General features: G+C 63.1%; 3 protein-coding genes across 5 annotated transcripts in view; 1 reads left to right on the top strand and 2 right to left on the bottom strand.

The window, feature by feature from the left end:
* Positions 1-378: 378 nt before the first annotated feature.
* SLC2A6 (solute carrier family 2 member 6) lies at positions 379-7,863 on the top strand. Of its 2 annotated transcripts, XM_068981201.1 has the most exons (10): positions 379-500; positions 1,037-1,199; positions 2,237-2,443; positions 3,062-3,161; positions 4,098-4,309; positions 4,724-4,876; positions 5,460-5,568; positions 5,832-6,017; positions 6,184-6,329; positions 7,210-7,863. In XM_068981201.1, the coding sequence occupies exons 1-10, from the start codon at positions 409-411 to the stop codon at positions 7,363-7,365; spliced, it is 1,524 nt and encodes a 507-aa protein (XP_068837302.1). In that variant the 5' UTR covers positions 379-408; the 3' UTR covers positions 7,366-7,863. The 2 variants fall into 2 exon arrangements, with proteins under 2 accessions (XP_068837302.1, XP_068837310.1); XM_068981209.1 differs by lacking the exon at positions 5,832-6,017.
* Positions 7,864-9,694: 1,831 nt separating this feature from the next.
* On the bottom strand, positions 9,695-17,210 carry CACFD1 (calcium channel flower domain containing 1). Of its 2 annotated transcripts, XM_068975797.1 has the most exons (5): positions 17,079-17,210; positions 13,900-13,972; positions 13,235-13,360; positions 10,423-10,530; positions 9,695-9,898 (listed from the first exon to the last, which is right to left on the bottom strand). In XM_068975797.1, the coding sequence occupies exons 1-5, from the start codon at positions 17,197-17,199 to the stop codon at positions 9,808-9,810; spliced, it is 519 nt and encodes a 172-aa protein (XP_068831898.1). In that variant the 5' UTR covers positions 17,200-17,210; the 3' UTR covers positions 9,695-9,807. The 2 variants fall into 2 exon arrangements, with proteins under 2 accessions (XP_068831898.1, XP_068831899.1); XM_068975798.1 differs by lacking the exon at positions 13,235-13,360.
* Positions 17,211-18,120: 910 nt separating this feature from the next.
* Positions 18,121-20,190, bottom strand: part of ADAMTS13 (ADAM metallopeptidase with thrombospondin type 1 motif 13) — a 32,321-nt gene continuing 30,251 nt past the window's right edge. Inside the window, exons 28-29 of the mRNA XM_068983255.1 lie at positions 19,035-19,219; positions 18,121-18,430 (exon numbers count right to left, since the gene is read on the bottom strand). Of these exons, the coding sequence (XP_068839356.1) occupies positions 18,266-18,430; positions 19,035-19,219 (350 nt within the window). The 3' untranslated portion in view covers positions 18,121-18,265. The remainder of the gene's footprint in view (positions 18,431-19,034; positions 19,220-20,190) is intronic.

Below are 20,190 nucleotides of genomic sequence, written 5' to 3' on the forward strand. Positions count from 1 at the left end.
GGCTGGTACCCAGCCTGCACCAGGCCCCGCACGACTTCCAAGAGTCTCCCCTCTTGAAGGCTCCTATCCGCCTAGCGAGCCCTGCTGCCTCCAGGGGCGCACGAGGGGCCTGCGGCGTCCAGGGAAAACCCTGCCTCCCGGTTCCGGTTACTCCGGCCGGGACGCGAGTCGGCTCCCGGGGAAAGCCCGGCCGCCCCACCCAGCTCGGCGCCAGCATCCTCAGCATCCGCACCACTCGCGGCCGCCCCATTGGCCGACGCCCGCTCTGCAGGGCCGCCCCGCAGCCAATCGCGGCCGGGGGGCGGAGCTCCGGGCTCCGCCGGATGCTTCCATCCGCTGCGGCCCGACGCGCCTCTGGACAGAGCCGCCCCGGCCACTCGCGGCGCGCCCGGGCGGGAGAAGCCGGTCATGCAGGAGCCGCTGCTGGGAGCCGAAGGCCGGGACTATGACACCTTCCCCGAGAAGCCGCCCCCGTCACCAGGGGAGAGGACGCGGGTCGGGTGAGAGTCGTTTGGCGTAGGGCCTGCGGGTGGAGGATGCGGATGGCCTGGTAACCTCCAGTGGGCACCTGGCTCCCCGACCTTGGGCCTCCACTGACTGTCTGGGAGTGGCCCCCAAGGGACCGCCTCGTTCAGACACGCTAGTCGGGGTTCCCCCCCGCCCCCCGAGTACTAGGCCAGCCCCCAGCTGACAGAGACAGGACCATGGATGCCCAGGGAAGGTGAGGGGTTTGCCTAAAGTCAAGCAGCAAGCCTTCTTGCGTGGCAAAGCTGGGGGCAGACGCCAGGGCTCCTGTTCTGGGAACAGCGCCCTGCACCCGTGTCCCAGCCCCAGCAATGGGCTGTCCTGATGCCCCGGGGGCTTCCCCAGGAAGCTGGTGCTCAGGCCCGGGAGGTGCCAGTCTGACCAGCTCTCGACCCAGCTGTCCCCAGCACTGCCCTCTGAGCGGGCATCCATTGTGCTCAGGCCAGGCAGCAGTTAGAAGTGGGGGGACTCAAAGATCCTGACAGCTCTGCACCGCCCCCACACACACCAGGGTCCTGCAGAACAAGAGAGTGTTCCTGGCTACCTTCGCTGCTGTGCTGGGCAATTTCAGCTTCGGGTACGCCCTGGTCTACACGTCCCCCGTCATCCCCGCCCTGGAGCACTCCTCGGATCCAAACCTGAATCTGAGCAAAACCCAGGCATCCTGGTTCGGGGTAAGAGCCGTGCTCTGAGCTAAGGGACAGGGCAGAGGGGCCGGGGACCCACTGCCCTCTGTCCCCAGCTAGGAAACCAGCCCCCTTCCCCAAGCAAAGCCACAGGACCCCCTCCAGGGCCCTGGTCTGCCCCTCCCCCACCCACCCCAGGTCGGCAGTAGGGGTGGGGGGTAGTGAGGCCAGACAGTGGCTCCGAATGAAAGCGGGAAGTGAAAGCTGATGGAGAAGGCGTGGGAAGGAGCAGGTGGGGAGGTGTCCCTTAAGATCTCTACCCAGCGGGGCTGAGGGTTCCCCAGACTGCCCCCCACAACAGAGCAGGCACCTCCCTGGACAAGGGAAGGCAGGACACTCTGGTACTGACGGGAAGAGCACTGCTGGGCCACAAGGGTGCCAGGAGAGATGGTGGGCGTGTGGGTAGGAAGAGCATGGGTCCTCGGAGTCCCAAGTGTCTAGAACTGCTGTCTTAGTAGCCTTGGATTTGCAACCTCAGCATGTTAGCTAAGATAATAACACCCAACACGCGCTCTGCACCTAGGCTGTGCCGGGCCCCTGCTTGGCACGTCCCACGAGAGCTTGTTCACTCCGGGGCCAACCCTGTGGCATGGGTGCCACTGCTCTCCCCATGATGTAGCTGCAGAAACTGAGGCTCAGGCTCAGCAGGATGCCCAGGTTGCTAACTGGGTCCAACTCCCTGTGTGCTCAGCAGGCAGTCCGAGAACCCCGAACCTTAGAATCCCAAGGGCTTCAAGTCACAGAACCCTCCTCTCTGCTATATGACAGTACTAAGCGTTTAAACATCCGGCTGGATAGAACCACGGCAGACACCTGTTGTGGCTTCCCTCACCAACAGCTGTCTGTGTGCTGCTTGTACCCCTCTGGGGACAGGAGGCTCACTACCATCCAGAGCCTCAGTCCTGCAGCCCAGGCTCCCGGGACAGCCTGGGAGAGCAGCTGTCTCTAGGCTCTGATGGGGTCGGGGTGGGGATGCTGGGTGCCCAGAGCGCCCAGACATGCCTGCCCCGCACCCTCCTCTGCAGTCCGTGTTCACCCTCGGTGCGGCCGCCGGGGGACTCAGTGCCATGGTCCTCAATGACCTCCTGGGCCGGAAGCTCAGCATCATGTTCTCAGCTGTGCCCTCGGCAGCCGGCTATGCGCTGATGGCAGGCGCCCACGGCCTCTGGATGCTGCTTCTGGGAAGGATGCTGACGGGCTTCGCAGGGGGGCTCACAGCTGCCTGCATCCCGGTAAGGCCAGGACTGCCCAACCTGGTCCCTTCACTGCATCAGTATTTGCACTGACCACCATGAGCTGAGGGCTCCTGGCTTCGGGGGCTCCCCCCCACAATCCAGGGGGATATGTTTGCCAGGGAGCCTCAGCTCAGCACCCCCAGGGAAGCTAACTTGGGGGAAATGTGACACCATGCCCCAAGTTGCCCCCAGTCTGGACTCCCCGAACTTCCTGTCTTGAGGCCTGGCAGACTCGTTGCTCAATCAGAGAAAATCCACATTGAGCAACGTAACAGGGAGGAAAAGGAAGTCCCTGCCCTGCACCCCTCCTGGGACCCAGCATGTTACCCATCGATCCCACGTCGGGGCTGGGCAGGCCCAGCTGGGCACGAAGCCCTAGGTCAGGGGAGCGGAGGCCAGAATCTGGGGGCCCTTGGGCCTCCACGCCGTCAGGGCTGAGTGGTTCTGCCCACTTGACTGTTCAGGCAGCTGAGGTCCTGCTGAGATCACGACCAGGGCGAGAACCCACGGAAGCCCCCACTCCCTTGCTTCCCGGGGCTCACTGGGCCACCCTGCTCATCTCAGCCGGGCCTGGCACGTGTGCTCAGCAGAGGCTGGGTGGGCTGTGTCTTGCAGGTGTACGTGTCTGAGATTGCTCCCCCCAGCGTTCGCGGGGCCCTGGGTGCCACGCCCCAGCTCATGGCGGTGTTCGGGTCACTGTCCCTCTATGCCCTTGGCAAGTATCATCCAGAGGCACACGAAACACCTCCTGCGTGCAGGCTGGGGGGTGGGGGGATGGGGCCGCTGAGCAGCAGGGGCTGGAAGGCACAAGCCAAAGCGTGAGTCACTCAACCGGGTCCCACTCTTTGGGGCCCCGTGGACTGGAGCCCACTTGGCTCCTCTGTCCATGGGATTCTCCAGGCAAGAATATTGGGGTGGGTTGCTATTCCCTTCTCCAGGGAATCTTCCAGACCCAGGGATCAAACCCAGGTCTCCTGCATTGTAGGTAGACTTTTTTACTGTCTGAGCCACCCGGGGAAGCCCGACCCAAGAGAGGAAGGGACAAACCTGCCCACGAATGAGCCCGCTGCCGGGAAGCCAGGGGTGGTGGCTGCCACTGTGCCGCGCGCCTCCGGGCAGTTCCCTGCCCCTCTCTGGTCACGAGGCCCCACCCCTAACTGGGCCGTGAGGGTTCTCTTAGGCTGGCAGTCTTGTAAACTGTCTTAATAGCAGAATGATTTCTGGCAAATAGTCTTAGGTGGGAAGTTCATAGATTGAAGTGATCAGGTCTATGGCCATAACACCCAGAATGCACCCGATCTTGTCAGATTTCAGAAGCTAAGCAGGGTCGGGCCTGGTTTATACTTGGATGGGTGAAAAGTGATCGGAGTGCGGCCGGCTTGCGGGGGGTGGTCAGTGTTTGCTGGTAGAGGCCCCCAAGGGCCTTGCTGCTCAGGCTACTCCTCCGTCACCCTGCTGTGACCCTTGGGGCCCTCCAAGGACCTGGGCCCTTTGATCAGAGTGCAGCCCGGCTTGGAGCAACCAGGGTAGGCTTCCTGTAGGAGGCGGCCCTGGGACTAACCCTGGAAGCCGAGTGAGGCTGCTCAGAGGCCCCCCGATGGGAGGGGTTGTGTCCAGCCCCGCCCCAGCCCCTCACAGCTCCTGTCCGCAGGCCTGCTGCTGCCCTGGCGCTGGCTGGCCGTGGCCGGGGAGGGGCCAGTGCTCATCATGGTCCTGCTGCTCAGCTGTATGCCCAACTCCCCTCGCTTCCTGCTCTCCAAGGGCAGGGACACAGAGGCGCTGCAGGCGCTGGCCTGGCTGCGAGGGGCCGATGCCGACACCCACTGGGAGTTCGAGCAGATCCAGGACACCGTCCAGAGACAGGTGTGTGCAGGGTGGGTGTCCTGCAGCGCTGTGGGACACGGGCCTTTCACGCCGGTGGCATGAGCCTCGGTTGCTTTTCCTGGGAAGCGGGGATGAGAGCAGTTCCCACCTCCAGGAGCAGGGGGTGGGGGCAGGACATCTTGGGGTCTGGCCCAGGGTGTGTATGCGCCGCACCATGGATGCCCGGGGACCCGGCCATGTTGTCAAGCAGGGGGTCTTGCCTCAGCCCACCCACTGACCGGGGAGCCTGGGTCCCTTGGGGGTCCCCACAGCCAGGGCTGCCCCAGTGACAGGGACCTTTCCTGGAAGAGGGAAGAAGGGAGCCTCCTACCTAGCCCCGGGCAGCCCAGGCCAGGGTGGCTCCAGCCGGAGGGGCCGGCACAGCCCCCCGCAGCGGCAGCCTCGTGTCTGCAGAGCAGCCGCCTGTCGTGGGCTGAGGCCCGGGACCCCCACATGTACCGGCCCATCGCCATCGCCTTGCTGATGCGCTTCCTGCAGCAGCTGACGGGCATCACGCCCATCCTTGTCTACCTGCAGCCCATCTTTGGCAGCACTGCCGTCCTGCTGGTGAGAGCGCGCCCCCGCCCCTCGGCCCCCGGGCCCAGGGAGGCCGTGCCCGCTGAGCGCCTGCCCTGTCCGGGGCCTCGGGCGCACCCGCGTCTCGTAACTATTTCTGTGCGCCCGCTTGTCCCGAGTAATGTTTGTAAGGCTTCCACGTGGTAAGCAAGATACTCGGAATTACAAGGGAGACCAGACTTCTAGAAGAACTGACCCCGTGGGAGCCACAGATCCCAGGTTCCGGGCATCTGTCACTCGCTGAGGAAGTCAGTCCCCTCTGCCCCCCTGCCAAAACCTCAGCTTCCTCCTCTGCCAACTGGAGATAATAGCCAGCAGGCCTTCACCCGCCTGTCCTGGGCTCAGAGATGAGATGAGATGTGAAGATTAGGGGCAGTGGTGCCAGGATCCAGTGCCAGCCCTGGGCTTATTGGTGGGCATGACGGTTGTGCCCCCTGCCAGCGAGGCCCCGCGGGCTGGGCTGGGTGACTGGCAGAAAGCTGCTGAGCCCGGGGCCTGACCCTGCGGAGCCTCGGGGGTGGGGGAGAGGCCCAACAGGCTAGGGTGGCTCGGCCTCAGGGCCCCCTCCTCGCAGCCCCCCAAGGATGACGCCGCCATCGTGGGCGCCGTGAGGCTCCTGTCCGTGCTGATCGCCGCCCTCACCATGGACCTGGCCGGCCGCAAGGTCCTGCTCTTCGTCTCGGGTGAGTGCGGGCGGTCGCCTGTGCGCCCTCCCTTTGCTCCTGCAGCTGCCGCACTCGCAGGCCTGGGTCACAGCTGCCCTGCTCACCTGGCGCAGGGCTGGACGTCCAGAAAGGCCGGCTGGGGCTCGCGGGAGTGACCTCGCACGCTGGGTGTGGCAACCCAGATGCCGGCGGGGTGGGAGCGGGCGGCACAGGGCGCAGGGTGCCGAGGGGCTCGGGCTCACGGGGTCCCGGCCCCCCGAGGGCCGCTGGTCTGTCCACAGCCGCCGGCATGTTTGCTGCCAACCTGACCCTGGGGCTGTACGTGCATTTTGGTCCGAAGTCTCTGGCCCCCAACAGCACCGTGGGCCTGGAGCACGCGGCCCTGGCGGGCACGGAGCAGCCCCTGGCCACGCCCACCAGCTACCTCACCCTGGTGCCCCTGCTGGCCACCATGCTCTTCATCATGGGTAGGGGTGCCCGTGGAAGGGTGGGGGGCGGGCCAGCGTCGCGTTTGGATGGGCTGGCGCTGCCATCTCGGTGGTTGGGGAGGGCCTCCCAGCTGCTCCAGGGAGACACCCCCCCCGGCCCCCGGACGGGGTCTGAGTGCACCCTTTGGCCCCTCACCCCTGGCAGGCTACGCCATGGGCTGGGGCCCCATCACCTGGCTCCTCATGTCGGAGATCCTGCCCCTGCGGGCCCGTGGCGTGGCCTCAGGGCTCTGCGTGCTGGTCAGCTGGCTCACCGCCTTTGCCCTCACCAAGTCCTTCCTGCTGGTGACGGTGAGTGCTCGGCCCGCAGGCCCCTCTGGCCGGTGCCGGGGGCCCATGAGAAGGCATCTCCGTGTGTCCCCTCGGCCTCAGCACATGCTCCCTTCACACCAGGCCAGGGACTGCCAAGTGACAGCGTGACGAAGGCTCTTTCGGTTCAGCAAACACTCGGCTCAGGGAGCTGTCGGGGGGAGTCAGGCAACTGACCCCCAGACCGAGGTGAAACCACAGAGCCAGGCCTGCCTGCCCTGCCGCACCCTCCCGGGCAGTGAGCGTGGTCCTCCCTCCAGTGGGCAACTTGGGTCTCTCAGCCGAGCGCTTCCCCATCCTAACTTGACTCTAGGCTCAGATTCCCAGCGGGCCTTGAAGCCAACCAGAGTCCCCAGTCCCCGGGCGGGAGGATCTGATGCGGACAGCTTGGGGAGGGCCTGTCCTGGTGCAGTCAGTGCGTCAGGGCAGGGTGGGGGCACCCACAGCTGGTGCCAGGAGAAGGCAGAGCGATGGTGGAGAGGGGGGTGTTGTGGGCAGAGTAGGAGCCTGTCCCAGGCCACGCGTGGTGGTGAGCCTGCTGCATGCAGGCGCGTGGGAAGGCTGCGAGTTAAGGTGGGCGTTGGGACCTGGGAGAGAGAGGCTGGTGTCTGGGGCCAGGGTGGGCTCCAGCTCAGAGGAGGTGGTCAGTCCCAGGGCCCAGCACCAGAGGAGGGCTGCCTGCAGCCCTGGGGGCCCTCGTACGCCCTGCTAAAGTGGCTGGATATCCTGCCGATGGTGGGGAGCCCTCGGGTATCTGACCGGGTGATGTGATGGACCTCTGCCCCCGCCCCTGGCTGGCTGGCACGAGCCGGGCCAGAAGCTGGTGCTGGGCTCCCCGTGACCCATACACTCTTCCCCCTAGAACGCCTTCGGCCTGCAGGCCCCCTTCTTCTTCTTCGCCGCCGTGTGTCTGGTGAACCTGGCCTTCACCGGCTGCTGTGTGCCCGAGACCAAGGGCCGGTCACTGGAGCAGATCGAGTCCTTCTTCCGCACCGGGAGGAGGTCCTTCCTGCGCTAGGGAGCGGCCCCGCCGGAGAGGGCCCCGCCGGAGAGGGCCCCGCCGGAGAGGGCGGTAGAGCTGGGCTCTGGCCCCGAAGCTGCACCCTGCACCCAGGAGGCAGCAGCAACCCACCACCGACAGCCCAGGCACAGGGGGGCAGCCCAGAGGCCTGACAGCCCCCGGAACACGTGCCGGGCCCGGGCAGCCCTGGGCAGGCAGCACCGCCGTCGAGCAGTGTCACACACTCATCCGCCGGACCTGCCAGCAGAGGCAGCCGTCACATGGCTTCGGGCCAGGGACAAGGCCTCGCTAGGAGACCTCGTGCTGAGGATAAACGGGGCCAGTGCTGGTGGACTGGCTCTGCACAGGGACGCCACCACCCCCGTCCAGCTGCTCCCATCACCTGGTGGCCGCGTGGGGACCAGGACAGGAAGCTGCACCTGTGAGGCCTATGGACACCACAGGGGACGTGCTGGACGCCCACCGGCCAGGGCACAGGACCCTGCATGGCCTCTGCCTCCTACACCCGCCCCGCTTCTGGGAACAGGAAGCGCTTGAGGCCGAGCTGTGTTCACCCTATTTATACCAATAAATGAGAGGAGGAAGTGGGGAGTACTCCCGTTGGGGGAGTCGCCCCCAGCGGCCAAGCCAGACCCAAGACTCAGCCAAGGTCACCAGAGCCTGCTACCCCAGGCCACCCCAGTCTGCCCACAGTGAGGCAGAAGGAAGGGGCGAGGGCTGGGTCTCCCCGGCTGTGAGGTTCCAGCTCCTCCTAGCTGTGCGCTCAGAAGAGCCACCTGCGCCGTCTGAGATGCTGGGACCAGGCTGCACAGCACCCCAATGACACGGTGGGTTCCCCCGGGGCCGGGGGCCCCTGTTCGGCTGCTCTGGGGTCGGGGTGTTCCTTCTGGACCAGAGGGAAAAGGTAACGAGCAGAGCACGGGAGCAAGCGTACAGACCGCCACCAGGCTTTATTGCTCAAAACACAAGCCAGACACGGAGAGTCGACAAGGAGCTCGGGAGGACAGGGCCCAGACCCCCAGGGTGGGCAAGTCCTGGCTACCTCGGTGGGTGACCTGCCCACTCTAGCCTGTGACCCAGGGGCTGGAGGGCCTCCCTAACACCCGCCCAACTTCCTCACAGGCCAGAGCCACAACCCTGCTCCACACACAGCCAGCTCTTCCCTCCTGCAGCAAGGAGACCCCCATCAGCAGGAAGGGCTCCGTCAGCAGGGAGACCCCTGTCAGCAGGGAGACCCAGCAGAAGCAGGAGTGACCCCAGAGCCCCACTTCCTGGGGAAGGATGAGCCAGGAGGTGGGCAGGGCCCTCGCTGCTCCAGGGAGGTAGACAGTCTGATCCACAGCACACACAGGAGACACACGCACACGCACACGCACACGCACACGCACACACCCTGCCAGCCTGGAGAGGCCTACAGCCCACAGCCCTTTGACCCCGGCGCAGGCCTAAGGAAGATGGTCCCAGAGGACCCCTGAAGGCACGTGTCCCGCCGGGCTGGCCGCACGGTAGACCCTGCCGCCCCAGAGCTCAGCCCAGCTGAGGGCTGGGGGCATGCTGCTATCCCCGGGACAGGGCCTGCCTCCCAGCCGCCAACCCTAGCAACCCCCAGAGATGAAGGTCCATCTGGAAGCAAAGACTGGGTGCAGCCCTGGGGCTGGCTCCAGAAGGTGGGCGCAGCCCCCCAGGCTCCTGGGAGGAGCAGGGGCGGAGCCCCAGAGCCGCGTACGGCTGGCCCAGGCCGGCCAGGCCCAGGGGAGAGGCCTGCTTCTGTGCTCGTCCACGGTGCCGGGACCAGAGGCCGGAGCACACCCCAGCCAGCGGTCAGGCTGCCAGGGCTGCCGGCGGGGGCACTGGAGGGGCGTCTGGGGGCTCCCATGGAGGAGACTGGCGGGGCCTGGGTGGTGGTGGGAGGCCAGACAGAAGCGGCCCAGGCAGCTCAGCTCACGGGGTATGCTCCTGCCTGGGAGGCCAGGAGGCCCGAGCGGATGTACCCCCACATCGAGACGGGACCCACATCCCCAGGAGCAGCTCCTCCCAGGCCTCCAGCCGGTCACAGTGGGTGGTCCCGCCAGCCACTCGAAGTCTCGAAATCCACCCCGTGGCCTGTGGCCGGCCAAGCCAGGCCAGCTGGAAACAGTGGGGCCAGGAGGGTGTCTGTGCAAAGCCCTGCAGCTGGTCACCCCGAGGCTCCCTCTGCTCACCCTGCTGCTGCTGGTGAGGCCCTCCGAGCTCTCACCCTGCCCCTTGGCACTTGGCTCAGGGTGATGCTAAGGGCGGGGCGTGGCGGGGGACAGAGAGAGGACTCCGGGCGTGGGGACAGGTGAGCAGGACTGAGAGAACCAGACGTGGGCTCCTCCCCAGACCCCTCGGGGTCCACGCTCCTCGGCACAAGCTCGCTCAGACCAGGAGGCGGGCGGGGGCAGGAGGGCCCCAACCCCCTCACAGCTCCCCCTCCAGGGCGTCCGTGAGCTTCTCCTCGTCCACCTGCTGCCTCTGCTGCTGGATCCTGGCGTAGGAGATTGCGTCGCCCCTGGGGAGACAGGGCAGTCAGCGCTACACGGGGGACAGACCCCAGACATGCAGCCGCCCGGCCTCTGCCCCGTTCCTGGCCTGGGGCCCTGTTGGGGGGCCCTCCCTAGCGCTTGCCACGCCCCCTGGTTTCCCCAGATGAGACCCTGTCACTGAGGATGGCAGAGACCCATCCTGTCGCCTCTGAGAGTGGCCTGGACTGCTGGGGATGTGAGTTGAAGAGGACTGGGGCCCTCGGGCTGTGCTCTGCGGGACTGGGGGGGGCATCGGAACACCGAGCCAGGAGGGGCCCGATGGCCAGAGGCTCTCCAGGAGCTGTGCCCCTGCACCCCTGCCAACTCTGCACCCCAGGGGTCCCGTGAGTTCTCCCACCTCCACCCCTTAGAGCTCAGACGCCCCGGAGGTGCTGATGAGGGTCACTGACGGTGGTAAACGGCCGCTCCCAGACCTGCGTCCCCAAGAGGCTCCAGAAGGGAGAGGCCACCCCCACTCCCCCTGCAGCCGGGCCGGGACCAGCGGACGCACTTTTTGCCCAGCGCAGACAGCCCATACAGCACCCCGGTGGCGAAGGCGATGGCGTTGCCCAGCAGTGTGGTCAGGGTCAGGCTGATGACGACGGGAACGACCGCCATCCTGCGGGAGGAGCAGAGGTCACGGGGCAGGCCCGCCCACCCATGGCCACAACACCACTTCCTGCTGCCCAGGCTCACCCAGCCCCTGCCCGGACAGCGGGCACAGGAAGGGACCCCGGGCATCAGCTGGGACACAGGCTCACAATCCAGCTTCACAGAGTCCTCAAACACCCATGAGCCTGTCTGCAGAATTCTGTGCATTGGGGAGAGAAACCAAGGCTTTCATCGGATTGTGGGGAGACCTCCCCGGTGGCTCAGTGGTAAAGATCCCCCTTGCCAATTCTGCAGACACGGGTTTGATCCTAATCCAAGAAGGTCCCCTATGCCACTGAGCAATGAAACCCATGGGCCACAGCTACTGAGGTCTCGCCCCATAGAGCCCATGCTCTGCAGCAAGAGAAGCCGGCACACCGCGACGGAAGCGCAGCCCCACCTGGCTGCAGCTAGAGAAGGCCCAGACAAAGCAACAAGGGGCTGGCACAACCAAAACACAAGCAAAATTATTAAAAAAAGAAGATTTTTGAAAGGGTCCATGATCCAAAAAGGTGGAAACAGCGCTGAGATGGTCCAAGCCCTCAGTGTGCATAGAGACAGAGAGAGGAGACAATTCCGGTGTCCGTTCAGGCCCCTGCTGGCCTTGTGACTCAGGGCAAGTTATTCAACTGAGGCTCAATCTCGCTACGGTGGGGTGGGATCAAATCTCAGAGGTTGTGAGATGGAGCAGGTAAGGCGTGTTGACTGCCTAACACAATGCCTGGAACAGCATAAACAGTAAATAAACTAAGGCTCCGACTGGCGCAATGAAACCAGCCACATCTCAACAAGGAAGAGTCCAAAGGTTAAGCTGCCTGGGGCTTTCCTGTGACGAGGCGCACGCGGAACGCATCTCTGGTGAGGCAGCCCCCGCTCTGTCTGGTCCCACTGGCACCACCTGGAGGAAGGCGGCCGCTCTGGCTTATGCGTCCACAGGGTCAGTGGCTGGTCCTGGTTGGGATGTCCAGACCAGTGGCAGCGATCTGGGCTAACACACACAGCCGGTACGCAATGAAGACAAGACTGTATGCCCTCTTCTTGGGCGCGACCAACTGAATTCTACCTGCGTGTCCATTCTGGCGGGATGTGTGATCGTGAGGTTTTACTGGAGTTATAAAATTTCCCAGTAATAAAATAATAATAGGAACCGTGAAGGGAAAAAGAGACCGTGGGAAAAAAATCTTCTGTTAAAACAAAATTAAAGGCAAACAGCAGGCTGGAAATATATTTACAGGGAACACAATAAAAGATGACGGAATCTTTAATACAGAAAACACACGCAGCTTACTAAGTAAGACATTAGGATGTCAACGGGTAAAAAGAAAACTAGACCATTGATTACCAAAAAAGAAAATGCAATTAGTAAAAAGCACAGAGAAAAGACTTCGCCTCTTAGCTAACAGACACAAATGTGAAAAGGCACACGGCCCAGGGCCAGGGACAAGGAGGAAGAAACCCAGGGAACCTCTTCAAATTGTGGAAGACAATTTAGCCACACACTGGAATCATTTAAATGACCATAATCTTTGACCCAGTAACTCCGCACCTGGAAACAGATCCTAAGGAAATCATCAGAAACACAGAAATTTTTAGCACCAAGATGCTCATCGCAGCCTGACCTGTACTTCAGTTGGCAAACTAAGAAAAGCGCGACACAGCCAGTGGGATAAGCATTTCTGTCATTAACAGTCATGTTATGAAGCCTTTGTGGTAAAACTGAAAACATCTGTACCATGATGTTAAGGGGGGAAAACCAGGACACAAATTTACTTGCAATGGTTAAAACTGGGTGAGAAACGGGTTTTTTAAAATGCCTGCAGACAGGCTGAAAGAACACATATCAAAATGTAACAGGTAGTGGGGCTTTGAGTAACAACTTTCTCTTCTCCAGCTTATCTTTAACAAACATACATTACTGTTAGCATTTTAACACACATTTAAAAAATAAAGGTCAAGGCAAAGGACATGCCGACCCGCACTTCATTCCTCTGTGATCAGACGCGGGGGAGGCGGTCTAGAACTGACCACACAACCACTGGCCTCCAGGAAGGGAAGAAACCTTTGAAATAAAAACCTCCGTGTTGACGCCTAAGGATAATCCAGATAACCACTCCTGCTGTTGCCTGGAGCTCTTAACAGCCTCCCAGACACCAGGCACTATTCTAGAAGCTGCAGGAGACACATCCTGAAGTTAGTTCAACCTGGGGGTTCAGACGCAAGGACTCAGATGCAGAACTTGTTACTAGAAGTGGGAAAATCTGAGAAAAACATATCTGGAGGCCCTATTTCCTGTTCCCCCTTCCGTGTCAGGACACCTCGGTCGGCCACTGTCCTGAAAGGCTTTCCAGAGGGACACAAGGATCTACCAGAATCCGCCCAACAACTCCCAGCGGATGGGCCGACAGCCCAGGCGAGCCTCCCTTCCCTTACCACCCTCGAAGCTGCGAGGCGCACGGGCCTCGCGGCCGGAGCTGCGGGCAGCGCAGAGCCGCTGGATCACGGTCAGCTGGTCCACTGCGCGACTCGGCACAAAGGCCCGTCCCCGTTCAAACCTCCCTGGGGAGTACACTGGGGTGGTCAGCCGACCCCTCCCTGCTCCCGGCCAACCCCGCCGCGTGGGGCAGAGGCAGGGTCTTGGGGAGCCGAGTCACGCCCAGCCCGCGGCCCCTCACCCGCAGTAGAAGACGGCCTTCTGCCAGGAGCGCAGCCGGTCTGCCTTAGCTGCCACAGTGTTCGCAAACTCCATGAACTGGCAGCAGAAGGGCGCCTCGCACAGCAGCAGGACAGAGGCATTCATGCTGGAGGGCCGGGGAGAGGAGCAGGCTGACACCGGGCCGGGCTGGTGGGTCCCGGCGCCTGTGTCCCCAGGATGCCACCCCTCCTGCTGCTGCCTCGGGGAACACCCCCTCCATGCTGCTCACCCCACCAGGCTCCGAGACGAGCCAGAACAGGGTAGCTGGAGCAGGGCTCCCAGGGCAGAGCTGAGGCTGGAGGCTGCCACGGCCCCCCTCGGGGGGCTCCCACGGAGGAGCCCAGGTCCCAGTCGCAGTGACCAGATCCTGGGCCCTTCCAGCGGGCTGGGCCCTTCCATCCCCCCAGCCTGGAGGGAAAGAACCCCTGTTTGCCCCAAGAACCCCCCCGAGCCCCAGAACAGGAACTGTTCTGCACAACTCACACCCCCCAGGTCCCCAAGTCCCCCGCACACCTCCAGCATCCAGCAAGCCTCATGGACCAGTGCTCCCAACTCGACCCCCGTGGGCTCCCCCAGCCCTCCTGGGAGGTGAGGCTCTACACACATCCCCAACCCCCCAGGCAGGACCGTCGCATGCTTACTCACACCATCCACACGCCGGCCGCGATGTTCAGAGGGTGGATGGTGATGCAGTTGAAGAGGCCCGAGATTGCACAAGCTGGAGAGAGAGACACACGAGCGGGAGTTGGCCGGGGGAGGCCACCCAGGGAGACAGCTCAAGACAGCGCGAGAAGCCCTTCCGACTCAGCCCCAGGCTCTCCTCACAGCACCCAGACATCTGCCCTCGGAGAGCTGGCCCCAGCGACGCCAGCACACGGCTCCACGGACCACGAGGACAGCTCAGGCAGGTGAAGCGCTTGCCCAGACCCCACGGCCAGGGCGCAGCGGGATCCCGGAGCTGGCTTGCTCGAGGGCTCAGCAAGGGCATCCTGCCCTCTCTCCGTTCCGGGCCTGGGGGAGCCTGCCCTCCGAGCCCCAGCTGTCCCGACACCCACCTTGCAAGGTGAGCAGCATCAAAGAGAGACCATCTATCAAGGGCTCGGGGCAGGGCAGGCGGCACCACGCACCACGTGGGCCACAGAGAAGCCCTCTGGATGTAGCTGCAGACAGGAATGCCCCTCTTGGAACAGAAATCGGGATCAGGTCAGCCTGGGTCACAATCCCCTCTCTGACCACAACCCAGCCCAGTGACTCTGGGTACGGTCTTTTCACCTTTCCAGGCCCATTTCCTCTCCTGAAGCCCAGCCCACCCACCTGGAAACACCCAGGGCCTGTGGCGGGGAGGAGGCATCCTCTGCTACCCGGGAAAACGGCTTCCCTGGGGCCCCAAACACAGAGCCGGCTCACCCCTCCCGATGGCCTCCCAAGGCAGGGTCTGTGCACTCGCCTCCCTCCGTCCCCAGGGCCCCAGCCTGCTTCGCCAAGAATTCCAGGAGCCTGCCAGGCAGGGCCAGGAAGCCAGTTGCTGGGCAGGAAGCTGCCCCCGCCCCGAGGCAGCAATGAGCAACCAGTTCATTAAATTTGCAACAGCTCCCTCCGCACCTGATCCCTGAGAAGGCCTGGAGCCCTCCTGGCGTGTTCCCGTGTAACCCTACGCAGACAGCAAGCGATGGAAGACGAAACCACGTGAAGTGAAGGGGACTGCCCCGTGTGACCCCCAAGGTCTCCTGCAGCAACAGACGCGCTCCGGCCTTCCAAAGGTGGCACCTGTCCTGGACCGACCGTCACACTCATTCGGGCAGCAGGCTCCCCAGGGCCACAGATATGAGTGCCCCAGACATGACGCTGCTTCTGCCCGACGGTCCACTGGGCTCAGTCTCGCCTGACAGAGGCCCATATGTCCTGCCTTCCACCTCCAATCGTGTCTACCAACAGCCAACCTTCCGGAAGGACCAGGTTTCAACCCAGACAAAGAGGCTCCAGCCAGGAGCCCTTTAACCATCAAGTGCTGGAAGATGTCCCTTCGGGGGCCTCTGATGCTTGTCGCAAGTGAGGGAGGTGTCCAGGGCCAGCCTGTCTCCTCCAGATGACAGCCAAGCCCCCGAGGAAATGCCTCTCCAAGGCCCCCTACCTGAGGAAGGTGGTGCTTCCACACAGCGACCAGAGAGAAGCAGGAGCTCTACCTGAACTCTAGTCTCATCTCTAAAACTCCCGTGTGCTTTGCAATTGACCCTGTGTTATATGCTTTTGGGAATCCACATGACAATCACGTTCCCAAATCTGCAGGGGAAAGTGACATTTCAGGGTGAAGCCACAGGTCTCTCTTCATCTTCACGGGTCAGTACCCCAACACCATGAACTCCTGATGCGGCCCAGGTATCCCACTTCAAAAGCACAAGCTGGATGGGATGCCAGAGTCAACAGGGGACTCAGCCTCATGGCTCAGCTGGTAAAGCATCTGCCTGCGATGCAGGAGACCCGGGTTCGATTCCTGGGCCGTAAAGATCCCCTGGAGAAGGAAATGGCAACCCACTCCAGTATTCCTGCCTGGAGAATCCCATGCACAGAGGAGCCTGGCGGGCTACAGTCCACAGTCCATAGAGTCGCAAGAGTCGGACAAGACTCAGTGGCTAAACCACCACCACCGGCAGAGCTGAGGACCCCAAGACAAAGGGAGGAGGGTGATGGCCCACAGGACACAGTCAGGCCCTCCACTCCCCACCCCATGCCTCATCAATGTCAGTCCCACAGCAGCCTCACTTTGATCTGCCAGGGAAACAGCTACCCAGACTCTGAAGGATCATACCGAGTCTCTCCTACAAAGTCAAAAGCATGCTTCCTCTGAATAGCAGTGACAGGGACTCAGAGGCCCTTTGGTGACTGGCAGAGGGCCCACCCACTCTGGCCTCTGGACAGGGGCACACCCTGCCTCCACCCGCCTGGGAGGGCCATGAGACTGGAAGGGGACCCTAAAGAGGTGCTGCTCCTTCTGGCATATCTGATCAGGGTCCGCCTGGCCCCGGCCCTCTGTGCCAATCCTGAGAATGCCTGGACAAACAGACACTCCCTCTCTAAGGCCCCGGGCTGTGCCCGCCCCGGTCCAGTAATTCACAAGGTTGTGGGTAGCAGCCTTTCAGCTAGACTGGCGCTCGCCTCAGAAGACCCGCCACGAGATCCTTCTTTCACTGAGTAGCAGGTCCACCTTCCTACATCTGCTCTTTGGAGGGTGGTTGTAGTAAAAGAGCCTGGCTTCCCGGAAAACTTGAGGTTGGGTGTGTGTCCAGGACAAGCCTGCATCCCGGGAACATGAGGATGCGTGGCGCTGCTGCGGCTGAGTTGACAGCCGGAGGCAGAACTGACATCAGAGGAAGCGCACGTCTCCAAGTGGACAGCGAGGACCCAGAGGAGGGGTCACCTTCCTTCCTCGGGGATCACCTGCTCCCTGACACCACCCGCCCCTTGGGAAACCTGGCCAGACCTGCACCCGCCCCACGTGTAAACAACCTTCGCCGGAAGGATAAGGCGGCCGCTGTCCGCACGCGCAGCAGAGTCAGCAGGCGGGGCTGCCCTCCGGCCAGGCGCGTTGTGGGAAGGGGGGTGGTGCGGCGGTGAGGCCACGTCGGGCCCGCGGCTCCCCGGGCGGTCACGCTCCACCACCCCCCCGCCGGAACGCGCCCTGAGTCCGGGCCACCAGCCGGTAACCATGGCAACCACAGAAGCGCCCGCTTCCTGCGAGCCCAGCGCAACCAGCAGACTGCATCTCGAGCGGCTCCCTTCCAGGAGGCACGCGGGGTAGGGGGCGCGGGGCCGGGCCGAGTACTCACAGACTGCCCCTAACACCCCCGACAGGCGACACAGCCAGCGGTACCACCACGTCATGCCCTCCTCCTGCGCGGGCTGCGCCGAGCTCGCGGGCGCCACCGCCGCTCCGCCCGCGCCGCTCATGGTGCCGCTGTCAGGCGCTGCCCGCCGCGCGCACAAAGAGCCGCGGAGCCGGCCGCGTAGTCCCGGCGCGCGGCCTTGTGGGAGAGGCGGCCGCTTATTAGCATAGGGGGCGGGGCTGGCGGGGCCGGGCGGAGGGAGGGCGCCCGAGAGGCCCGGGCTTATTAGCATAGGGGCGGGGCGTCGTGTCTTTAGCATGGGGGCGTGGCCCTCGGGAACCTGGACGGAAAGCGCCCGGGGGCCTCGCGCTTATTAGCATAGAGGCGGGGCTTCACGTTATTAGCATAGGGGCGGGGTCCGCTGGCGCGCCCCGGGCGGCCTCGCGTTTATTAGCGTAGGGGGCGGGGCCGCGGCGAGGCGCGCCCGAGAGGCCCGGGGTTATTAACATAGAGGCGGGGGCGTCGTGGCTGGGCGCGGGGGTGGACGCCCGAAGCTCTTGTTCATTAGCATATGGGCGGGGCGTCTCATTAGCATAGGGGCGTGGCCCGCGGGGAGGTGGACTGAGCGTGCCAGGCCCCCTCGCGCTTACTAGCACAGGTCCGGGCCCTGCCCCGCGGGACGCTCCGACGCTCTGCCTCCCCACTCAGACTAGCAGAGGGGCGGGGCGTCGCAGGGAAGCGACAGGAGCGCGGGTATCAGGGCCTCGGGACTCCAGCCTCCCTCCCTGCATAGACGGACGACCGCTGGCGGTGGCCAGGGGTTTTCTGGAATCGGGTGTGGATGTGGAGCCCGACTGCGGCCAGGGAATCCCCTTTGTGCGGTGGGCTGGGTTTTCAAGCCGTGTTCGGGGACTTTGGGTAAAGAAAACGCTACTCAGACGGAACGCTCAGTTTATTGGTACCCGAGGGGCTGGAAGAGTCCCGCCTCCCACCCCCTCGTGTTCTGTCTGTTGGAGGAGGCACTCAGACACCAGAGTCAGCTCACCAGGGCTGGACGGACACCTGCCAGGTGTTCATAAAGGTCAGGCACCTTCCTTTCCCTACTGGTACTGGGAGGAGGCATTCCACTGTGTCCACCGAGCAACTTAGGGATGCGCTTGGAGAGGAAGCTGAGGCAGAGGATCGGCTGGCTAACGGGCTCTCGTGTGGAGCGTCCAGTACTGGCCCCGAAGGCTGGCGTGTGCTTCCAGGAAGCCCTGGCTAAACTCCATCTCTGCCTGGCTGCCCTCTGACTCCCAGTAGAGCGTCTGTTGCCCACGAAATGCCGTTGTCCTCAGGCTGTGGATGTCCCGGATCTGGGAGAAGAGAGGCAGCCCAAAGGACCGACCGCAAATAATAATTAGCATAAGCACTTACTGTGTAAAGTATCGTACACCCAGGTCACACAGCAGCCCATCACGAAGACGCTGCTATTCTACCTGAGCAGCTGAGGCTCAAAGAAGTTGCACTCCTTCCTCAAGGACACACAGCCAGAATGCCAGAGCTGGGATCTGAGCCCAGATTTGTACAGAGGCCAGACAGCCTCCTGCAGGGAGCTGATACCTTACAGAGGCCAGTTCTCCCAGAACACACGAAAGCTCATCGAGGGAGGGCTTGGCCTACTCTTCTAGTAAAATTATCTGATGCGCTAAAATTATGCTTCAGTCCTGGGTGAACCGGCTGTCTACATCAGCTAGTTCCTGTATTTCATTCTTGTAGGGAGCTCAAGAAACATTTGCTGGGAAATAAGTGGAGGAAATTTATCTCCCATTCATTCACTGATTTTGAGGATTTTGGTCTGAAGTAGACTCAGTGGGCCCAGCAACCCTCCAGTCCAGTCCCCACCCCTGTCCCCAGGGACGGCTGTCGAGAATGATGGCAGAAGTCAGCCCCTTCCTGTCCCCATCCCAGCAGCCTCACCAAGATGTAACTGGCATCAGTTCCCTCAGCTCTGGTGCCGCTGTCCACGGTCAGGGCATGGATGGCGATCCTGGCCCGCGGGGCCACGTCGATGAAGATGCGACAGCCCCCCACGTTCCTCCCACCCGGACTCATTGATGGGCTCAAGATTTTACCCCGGGGTCCGAAGAGCTGCGTGTCACATCCTGCAGGGGAGAGCAGGTGGACAAACTGTGTGTGGACCATCTCACACACAGAGGATGCCCCAGGAATGGCTGCTCCTGGCAGAGGCCAGGGCAGCTCACAGCCGGGCAGCAGTGGGGATCAGTGCGGCACCACGGTCAGGATCAGGGGCCCCGGCAGAAGTCCCCACTGAACCCCACCTCTACCACTTCCTGGCTGGGTGACCCTAATGAAGGCTTTAAATGCTCCGGGCTTCAGTTCCTTCTGCAAAGTGAAGGGAACAAGAGCACACACTGGGCAGGACAGACTTTAAGAGATCTCAGCGAAGTCACACGTGCAAGAGAGCTTGACACCGACCCGGCCCGGGCGCAGCCCTCCCGAGTCTCTCCCAAGGCAGGTGCCTGTGCGTGGGGAGCCTGGGAAGTGAGGAGCGAGGACCAGGCCGGCAGCCAGGGCCTGTGCTCCATGCTGAGGGGCCAAGGAAGAAGGGTCCCAGGGTCCCACTTCCCATCTGAGGTCTGGGGGGCCCAGAAGTGCCTGGAACCCCGAGGGAAGCCACCTTCCAGCAGCTTGGGCTGCAGGAAGAGGGCAAGATCCCCAAAGCAAGCCAGAGGGCAATCCATGGATGCGCTGGGGCCCCAGGCTTGCAGGGCTCCCGGCCACTGTCCTGCATATGAGGTGTGCGCGCACACACACCCGGCTCTGCAGAGGATGAGCCAAGAGGACAGTGCACTCAGTGGGGCTGGGCAAGGCAGCATGCAGAAGGCCCTTAAAGGATCCTGAAGGACTGAGTGCCAGGCCAGGGTGTGGGGCCTCGGTGGTCTGAGGGAGGGTGTGAGCCCTTGTGCCACGGGGCCCCAGAGGAAGGGAGGCTGCACAGCTCAGGACCCTGTCCTGGGCACACGTGCAGGGGTGGGGTGTCGGGGGGTCCAGGAAGGCACTGCATTTCATTCGCAGTCAGCTCATTACTTTGCGACAAAGGTCCGTCTGGTCA

This window comes from Capricornis sumatraensis, chromosome 1 (genome assembly GCF_032405125.1).
Source record: "Capricornis sumatraensis isolate serow.1 chromosome 1, serow.2, whole genome shotgun sequence".
NCBI lineage: Eukaryota > Metazoa > Chordata > Mammalia > Artiodactyla > Bovidae > Capricornis > Capricornis sumatraensis.

Excerpts from the sequence above, each read along its gene's own strand:
- CACFD1 (XM_068975797.1), bottom strand. The coding sequence starts at position 17,199 with ATGAGCGGCGCGGGCGGAGCGGCGGTGGCGCCCGCGAGCTCGGCGCAG. Across the intron at positions 13,361-13,899 it reads GCGGCCGGCGTGTGGATGGT|CATGAATGCCTCTGTCCTGC; the intron begins GTGAGTAAGCAT and ends CCGGCCCTCCAG. Across the intron at positions 9,899-10,422 it reads CTGTCTGCGCTGGGCAAAAA|GGGCGACGCAATCTCCTACG; the intron begins GTGCGTCCGCTG and ends CTGTCTCCCCAG.
- SLC2A6 (XM_068981201.1), top strand. The coding sequence starts at position 409 with ATGCAGGAGCCGCTGCTGGGAGCCGAAGGCCGGGACTATGACACCTTC. Across the intron at positions 501-1,036 it reads GGGGAGAGGACGCGGGTCGG|GGTCCTGCAGAACAAGAGAG; the intron begins GTGAGAGTCGTT and ends CACACACACCAG. Across the intron at positions 5,569-5,831 it reads GGTCCTGCTCTTCGTCTCGG|CCGCCGGCATGTTTGCTGCC; the intron begins GTGAGTGCGGGC and ends GTCTGTCCACAG.